The 9123-nt window shown below is 38.6% G+C and overlaps 2 protein-coding genes across 2 annotated transcripts; both read left to right on the top strand.

Moving 5' to 3' along the window:
- The first annotated feature begins 3717 nt into the window (after positions 1–3717).
- LOC101302229 (feruloyl CoA ortho-hydroxylase 2-like) lies at positions 3718–5611 on the top strand. The gene is made up of 3 exons (XM_004291380.1): positions 3718–4218; positions 4357–4678; positions 4923–5611. The coding sequence occupies exons 1-3, from the start codon at positions 3839–3841 to the stop codon at positions 5184–5186; spliced, it is 966 nt and encodes a 321-aa protein (XP_004291428.1). The 5' UTR covers positions 3718–3838; the 3' UTR covers positions 5187–5611.
- Positions 5612–6281: 670 nt separating this feature from the next.
- Positions 6282–8960, top strand: LOC101315023 (gibberellin 3-beta-dioxygenase 3-like). Its single transcript, XM_004292919.1, has 4 exons — positions 6282–6661; positions 6855–7182; positions 7274–7287; positions 8705–8960. The coding sequence occupies exons 1-4, from the start codon at positions 6282–6284 to the stop codon at positions 8958–8960; spliced, it is 978 nt and encodes a 325-aa protein (XP_004292967.1).
- Positions 8961–9123: the final 163 nt, after the last annotated feature.

Genomic DNA, 9123 nt, shown 5'->3' with positions numbered 1-9123 from the left:
TGCCTTGCCTCTGGCCTCGGAGTATTCCTTTCTTTCTGGCCTGACCTCGATTCCCTGCACAATAAGACCACTCTTCCAACACAGATTTTTATACTCCGCACACATCATTTCCAACTCTCCATCTTCTTCTGCTTGGCATAGAAACTCACCCAGCTCCATCTCCAACCAGCCGTCCGCTCTTTCATTTGGACGTCGAGCTCCATCCATAATTTTCAGACTTGGATCGAGATACACTGTCTGCTTATTTTCATCTTTACACTTAAATTAATATTTTACTGGACAGTAATTGTCTAAAGTGAATGTTAATTAAATTCATGATCACACCGACGAGCCTGAATAATATTGAGTTTAAAGGCGGGTCGCCTCGTCTGCAATAAAGAAGCATGTATAATTAAGGAGTGCGGTGACCACTTGAGGAAACAGAGGTGGAAGACTTCGCATAGGAGAATTAGAGAGGCGGGCTCCGCTTGGTGGTATATATATGCATATATATCAATTGAGAGAGCTAGCAAGGAAAGAGGCGGACTCCGCCTACAATACCTCTATTGGATAAGAAAGCAATATATATCCTTAGTTAAGCATGATTGCATGGGGAGGGGTTCATTAAGGATCCTTATCTTTATTCAACCATGTTTGCATGGGGAGCTCAGGTCCACATCTTCATGAGTTTGGTTGTATTGGTGGTTAAGGACTCTACTCCTTAATTGTATTTGCATGGGTGAACAGTGGTGCACGTCCAGGTCTTCATGGGATTGGTTCTACTCCTCTACATAGTAGGCAGTTAGTTACTTCGCCAAGGCTTAATCACGTCCAGCAAGTGATTTACATCGCCTACACCGTATTTATCGTTGAAGACTTCTACGAGTCTTTGACATGCTTTGGGCCAATACTAGTGGCCCTAAATAACTCTATATAAGAGAGTTTAAGGATCTGGTTGACACTCTACACAACAAACAAAAATCAACAACTCAACAAAAATACAATACAACTATCGACCAAGTCGAACCCAGACGCTAAAGCATCTCGCCTTAGCAACCTTTTTCCTTTCACGCTCCCCGGAGCTCTGTCTCTTTACTTTCCCGGCTCCCCGAAGTCATTGCACCTTTTACTTTTCAAGCTCCCCGGAGTTCCCTTGTGTTCTCGTTTTCTTTTCCTTTGGTTGCGCTGCTCGCTACAACCGCGAGTATCGATATTGGTGGCGAATAAGCGACTGTAATTCCTCGTCCGTGAGGTGGCACCGGAGCCTTGCTTTCGTTTGATTAGAAGTACAGGTCAGCGCACTACAACAACAACTCTACTACATTCCGCGTCCGCGCGGTGACACGCCCCGCATCCCTAAAAGCATTGACTGCTACTGTCTCTCTCTCCCTGCTGAGGATTGTGGCCAAAACAGGGAGAATCCATTTCAGCTTTAATAGATACATTACTTCTCTCCCAGAGAAATAGTACGAAATGGGTTCAGATATTCAAAACCAAATTCCGAGCATAGAGGTCTCACTCGATTCAATAGAAATAGACCGATCGAGGAATTGACAAGTGGTACCAATTGTGGAGGAGAATTCGAGAGGCATGTGAAAGTTATGGTTCTTTTGAGATATATAGTGTATGATAAAATACCTCTGCAGTTAAGAGCTGAGACCTTCTCTATGATAAGGCACCTTCTCAGCCTTCCTGTTGAGACAAAGCAGAAGAATTTGAATCCAAAGCCTTACCATGGTTACTTTGGACAGTATGCAAAAATTCCCTTATATGAGAGTTTTGGACTTAAAATGCCTCCAGCTATGACTCTCTAAGAAGCTTCGCTGCACTAATGTGGCCTAATGGTCATCACCAATTTTGGTAATTGTACATTGTTTTCATTGTCTAGCCTATTTCAATGTGGTGACCTTCAATTTCTCCTTCAATTAATTTATGGTTATGTGTGCATGCTATATATTTCTTTTATTTTTGATGCAGCTAGACTGTAGTTGCTATGATGAAGTATATATCTGGATGGATTCGGCTTTTCTAAAGTGAGGAGTCTGTAAATTTAGATGAAGTTTATAAAATCTCGGCTCTTTGTCTAATCTAAGGGCTCTGAATATTAACATGTCATTATTGCATAATTTTGTTCTTTTGGTATAAACCGTGGTTCACTTGCCCCGTTAACTCCAGCAACAACAAGAAGAAACTTTGGGATTTCTTATCGAACCCTGTTTCTTTTACCGAACTTGCTGCTTTTTTTATGTTTGTGATTGCTCACCATCAATTAGGCTGTTGGATTCTTGGAGATGAAAAACCTTCTGTACGTCTATCTTCTCACCATCAATTGGAGAAAAGCTTAGTCGTCTGAGGTGAATGGGGATTAATTTAGGAGAAATTAGAGATTGGGAGATGAAGTTTTTTTGCGGCAGAAGATTGAAATGGACGATTAATGGAGAAAAGGAGATGAAATGAGGAAACCCAAACATGATTTTTCATTTTGTTGGACGTGCGCAAGACAATAAGACCCAGATTTTAGCTCTGGTGACCTAACAATTAATAATGGTGGCAACCGTTTTTTCTAGATCAATGGAGAAGGAGCAAAACCCAGAAGGGATTATATCTGGGTTTTCTAATTGATGTATCTATCTCTGGCCATGTTGATGTGCGTAGAGGGCCTTGGGCTCTTGGTTGCAGTCATGCAGATATGAGATATGGCAGCAGATCAGTATGAGAAAGGAGGTGAGGAAGAAGAAGATAGACGACGCTTTGGTTGCGATGGTGGTGTTAATATTTTGATTAACGTTAACGTCCGTTTGAGAGAAAACATCTAAATGTGATATTAGATGATGTGGCAACTATATGACCATAAGATTAGACGAAGGATTAAGATTTTATGAACTTTATATAAAGTTACTGCTGGATGAACTGAAGGCTATGATTGATCCTATGATTCCTATCTGGAGTTAACGGGGCTAGTGAACCACGGTTCATCCTATCTGGATGAACTGAAGGCTATGATTGAACTGATGATTCTTGATAGTTATGGTTTGGGAGAGCAATCAGACTCAATCATGCCATGTAAAACACTGCTTCGGATAATGAAATACAGCTCACCTCCATCTGGGGAGTACATGCAGCGGCTCCATGCTCACCTGACATATATATTTCCACTAGTGATGTTAGCTTATTTGAAATACTAGCTAGATAGCATATTATCTTTTTGATTCTGTTCTACAGTATTGCTTGTGTAAGCTGATGCATATATGATAAGGGGGAGAGGAAGCTTGGGAAATGTAGCAGTCTGAGTCTCTTTCACTTCCGGTGGTGCAAAGTTAAGATTGATATGTCATTAGGTATTTGGGACCAGGAGAAGGGTCCCTTCTTTGCCCTACATTGAAAGTGAACACCGTATTATATGATCTCTTAGTGTACTCGGAGCTTCCAAAGTCCAAACAGACTCCAAGTCTAATGTCCTTTTGTTCATAAGAACCCAAGATCATAGTATAATAGTATATGTATGATCTAAGCTTCCAGCTCTGCCTATCAGTTTCAAGTTTAAATATTAGATGTATGTCCTTTTGGATTGGGAGGTTTTGGATTTTGGTTCCCCTCCTTTGTATTCTTTTAACCATAGTAAAAGAAATCAAGGACACCTCTTCTATGAGTTGATTGAGTTCTATCTCCCTCATCAATCATTAACCCTTAAAAAAAAAAAAAACATAATTTAGCCCCAGCCTCTGAAATGGTCATTGATCCCAGATTGGGATCTGTTAGACAACTTGGAAATTAGCTGTTTATTTTATCTCATTGTCAATTTAAGAACTATGCAATATAAACTAAACTCTCTAGCAAAGAAGCAATCATTCATCAGAAAATGGGTTCAGACTCTCATTACGAGATTCCAGCCATAGAATTCTCAACCTGTTCAGCTAAACTGGACCGCGGAACTGAAAAGTGGTTCAGTTTGTGCAAGAGGGTAAGAGAGGCTTGTGAAAACTATGGTTTTTTTGAAGTAGTATATGATAAAATACCTGTAGAGTTTAGAGCAGAGGTCTTCTCTGTGACGAGGGAATTTTACAGCCTTCCACTTGAGACAAAGAAAAAGAATGTCAATCCAAAGTCTTTCCATGGTTACTATGGACAGTTCCCCCAGGCTCCTTTGTACGAGAGCTTTGCCATTGAAGATGCCTCCAACTATGAATCCCTTACAAGCTTCACACACCAAATGTGGTCTGATGGTCATGACCAGTTTAGGTAATAAGTTATGTTGTAGTATTCTCTCTTACTTTATGCATGAGCAATATATGTAAGTTAGCATTATGTTTCTTCTTATTTTGTGGTTTAAACTTTAAAGTACTCCATGCTTCTTCGATTTTTGTTTCGTTACGACAGCAACACTATGAGTGGCATGGTGAACAAGCTGGATGAGCTGAAGGAAATGATTGACTTGATGATTCGTGATAGCTATGGTTTGGGAGAGAATCCAGATTCGATCATGCCAAGCAAGACGAAGATACGAGTACAGAAATACAGTGCACCTCCATCAGGGGAGTATATGAATGGGCTCAATGCTCACACTGACAAACAATGGACTGCAATCCTTTGTGATAATCAAGTTTCAGGGCTTGAATTTGAAACTAAAGACAGATCACAATGGCTCAAGTTGTATCTGCCTCCTACTTCCTTTGTCTTTATTGTTGGAGATTCTCTTATGGTACATTTCTAACATACTTAGATATGAACATATTCAAAGCTAGAGTTATACTTAATGAACTAACATGTCTGTTTTTTTTTTTTCCCCCTGAAATGGGGCTGGTGTGGCTGCCCTCAACATGTCTGCTTATATATGGAAATTTTTTTTTTTTTTTTTTTGTTCGATTAGTATAAATATAGACTGAACTCTGAAGCTTAGTTATGAAGACTAATTAGCTATGGACAATCATCTTATTTACTTGCAGGCATGGAGTAATGGAAGGATGCATTCTGTAAAGCATCGAGTCATGATGTGTGGAGAAAAAGAACGATATTCGTTTGGAGTATTTGGAATTCCAGTAGAGGGTACCATCATCAAGGCACCAAAGGAGTTAGTAGATGAAGAACATCCACAACTCTTTAAAGACTTTGAGTATATGGATTTTACCAAGTTTAGCACTTCGAAGGAAACAATGGCTTCAATGGAGTCAGCTGTGCATATTTGGGCTTTTGCAGGAATCAGTAGCTGACTAGCTATCTAGCTCTTTACAACTTTATATATATCTGCAACAAATAATGATGCATAAGGAATCAGTACCTAGCTAAAAACCCTCTTAGGAGGTGTTATGTTGTTGGTGTTATTTGATGTTTTGTGTGGCTTTGAGATTTTGTTGATGATGGGATCAACTTGAACGTTCTTGCAATTGGGTGATTTGGTTTCTTTCCGGGCTCATGTCGGAAAGCCGGTGATCAAGAACTGCCGCTGGCTATCGGCGATGTCAACAACTGCCGCTGGCTACTACTATAGTTGGGCTTGTTTTGCTTTTCTTTTCAATTTGTTTGTAATTTTGGCCCAAAGTCTATTTGGTTTTTTTCTTCTTCAAAATGAACATATGTATGCCCTTTTGTTCTTGGTAAACAAGCCAATGTTTGAATATATTCAATATTTGAATTAGATGATCGAATGACTTGAATCAAAGGTGTTGTGAATAGAAAGAACAATCAAATAGCCACAAGGATCATGCAATAGTTTGTTTAAGTGAAGAATGTAGACCAGATAGAGGTGTAGTTAGTTTTCTTTGATATCTAATAAACTATAATCAGTCCATGCCACCATATTTGAGATAGTGAATGATCCCTATTGATAAATGTTTCATGCCTATGTTATGTCACCAGTGATGTTAATTCTCCTCTTTGTCCGGAAAGAAGTCCAAAAAAATTTGTTCAAAAGTTTCTGAAGATAGGAGACTTTGTAGTAACTTCTTGGATATTCTGAACTGCCAAGCACAAGTCGATCTAAGTAATCTTATCTCTCCTATCCTCAAAATCCCAGATTGGAAATTCAAACTACGACAGTAGTTGTCAATAATCTAATATATCTATCTTTCTCGATCTATCTTATAAAGTTTGAAAATTTTAACCTCTATATTCCAATCGTCATTGATTCTAGAGAGCTTGAAAAAAAGATGTTTAGTCGTATACATACAGATATTTCTAATATTATTACTCAAGAACCATGCAATATAAATAGAATAACCCTAGCCTCTTAGCTAGCTCACAAACAAGCAACTCATCAAGAAACACAAAGCTTGAAACTCCAGAATACGAAAGATTAATAGGAGAAAATGGGTTCTGATTCTCATTACCAGATTCCGGCCATTGATTTCTCAATCATTTCTACGGAACTGGATCGAGGAACTCAAGGGTGGTACAATTTGTGCAAGAGGGTTAGAGAGGCTTGTGAAAATTATGGTTGCTTTGAGATAGTGTATGATAAGATACCTCTGGAGTTAAAGACAGAAACCTTCTCTATGTTAAGGCAACTTTTCAACCTTCCAGTGGAGACAAAGGAGAAGAATGTTGATCCAAAGCCTTTCCATGGTTACTATGGACGATATCCCGCAACTCCTTTCTACGAGAGCTTTGGCATTGAAGATTCCTCCAACTATGAGTCATTTAAAAGCTTCACTCGGTTGATGTGGCCAAATGGTCATGACCAGTTTTGGTAAATTAAGTTTCATTTTAACTTCCATACGTAGTATATACTATATATCGTTCTTTCTTCTTCAATAGGGGCGGTTTTGAGTACCTAGATTCAGTATATAACACTCCAACATAACATGTCAGATCTTTATGCCATCACGTAGGATTCTTTTGTTTTGTTTGATTTGATGATGATGTCAGTTGTGTTCCTACAGCAACACTGTAGTTACTATGATGAAGAAGCTGGATGAGCTGAAGGAAATGATCGAGATGATGATCCTTGATAGTTATGGTTTGGGAGAGAAACTGAATTCCATCATTGCTTGTAAGACGTTGCTACGTGTGATGAAATACGATGCACCTCCGTCGGGAAAGTACGCAAATGGGCACTATGGGCTCACTCCTCACACTGACAAACTAGTGAGCACGATCCTTTGTGACGATCAAGTTTCAGGTCTTGAATTTGAAACCAAGGATGGAAAATGGATCAAGTTGTCTCTATCTCCCACCTCCTACCTCTTTATTGTTGGGGTTCCTCTTATGGTACAAATGATATATAGTTAGCTACTTAGCTTCTTAACTCATAATCGATACAAGTTAAAGATGAACACACTAATGTCGCAATGATTTGCAGGCATGGAGTAATGGAAGAATGCTTCCCCTTGATAGTCGCATATTTGTGCGACTTTTATCATGCTAATTATTCTTATTACTTATTTATTTTGTGATGTTTTCCTATTTTTAATTAACTTTATTTGTTTTTAGGTGTTTTGAAGTCAAACAAAGAAAAGGAGATAATTGGGCTTAATTAGGATCCCTAATCCTAGTTGGATTGGTGATGGACGTGAGATATAGGTTAACTAACCTATTTATACAAGGGAGCAGCCAAACAAGAGGAAAAAAAAAGAAGAACTAGAGAGAAAAAGAAAAGAAAGGAAGGGAAGAAAAAGAGGGAGGCCGAACCAGAAAAAGAGAAGAAAGAAAGGGAAGAAAGAAAGAGAAGAAAAAGAGAGAGAAGGAGAAGAAAGAAAGGAGAGGAAAAAGAACTCGATCGGCAAAGATCTTCTTCAATCAAGTTTTCTTCTTCTCACCCTTATTTCATCTTCCATGTATTCTCTGATGTTCTTAATCAAGATTATGTGTAACTAAACTCCTTAGTAGTTAGGGGCTGATCAAAGCCCTAGATATGTCTTCGATTTCGAACCCCAATTGATTTATATAATTTTAGATGAGAATTTCTTCACTGATTGTTCATTGATAATTCTATTGCATGTTTCATTGAGTCGACACTTTGATGCATGTTTTAGGGTTTATTATTTTGAATATGTTTATGACTGACATATCGTTGCATATTCTATGAGAGATAACAAGTTCTTTCCAGGTACTTGTGTGAAGTGATTTCTTGGTAATCTAAGGCTACCGACATTGACCTTAGATTCTTTGTTGCTACTCAAACGTTCTTAGATCTTTATGATTTCAGTTATTTTGGTCTAGATACCGACATTTCATAGATCAATTAATTGGAAATATAGTTAAGTCGATACCGACATTTCACTTAACATGGCAAGTAAGAGAACGTAAAACTGTTAATGACCTAACGACATTGGCTTAACTGTGAGTGCATTCATCTTTAGTCATTGACATTGTTTTGGGGTGATTGAAGCGTATCTAGTGGTGGAGAGAAGTTCCTAGCTATTGTTTCTCTCATATTTACATCCATATTCACTTTTTAATATTCTGTTTTCAGCAGTACTTCTGTTTTATCTATTTTTTGTTCATCAATCAAACCAACTCCGAATACCCTCAAAATTTTTGTGGTAGTCCGCCACTGTGTCTAGTTACTGTGTACTTAATTTCATAATTTTTGGTTGAGTCTAGATTAGCTAATTAATTAGGTTTCTGCTCCTAGGTCGAGTCTGCCTGATTTCTGGTTTACGCGTCTGTTTGTGTTTCTTGTGTGTTTAAGTCTTAGTATCACCAATCCTCTGCGGGTAATGACCCCTATTTGCCGTTTACTACATTGATATAATTGATTTGATAATAGGGTATCTTTGTAGGTGCTTTTGCGCCTATCACCCCTTAAGCACAGGGTGATGATTTCTGGAGAAAAAGAACGGTATTCTTTGGGAGCATTTGGAAGTCCGCTAGAAGGTACCATCATCAAGGCAGCAAAGGAGCTAGTTGACGAAGAACATCCCCGAATTCTCAAAGACTTCGACTATAAGGACTTCAGTAAGTTCACCTTTACACAGGAAGGAAGCATCATAGACTCAGAAAAGCAAGTTTTCGCATTTGGTGGAGTAGCAGTACCTGAGACTTGAGAGAATGGTTGAGAAGCAGCTCTTTACCCAGTAATATTGTGACTATAAACTTGTCTTGTAAAAAAATAGATAAAGCTAAGAGCAATTTGAATAATGTTACATTTTTTTTTTGAATGGAAGAGGGGGGGGTGGTGGGGGGTGTGTGTGGAGCAATTTGAATAGT

This window comes from Fragaria vesca, linkage group LG2 (genome assembly GCF_000184155.1).
Source record: "Fragaria vesca subsp. vesca linkage group LG2, FraVesHawaii_1.0, whole genome shotgun sequence".
NCBI classification, from domain to species: Eukaryota; Viridiplantae; Streptophyta; class Magnoliopsida; order Rosales; family Rosaceae; genus Fragaria; species Fragaria vesca.
This window is presented reverse-complemented; position numbering and strand designations above follow the sequence as displayed.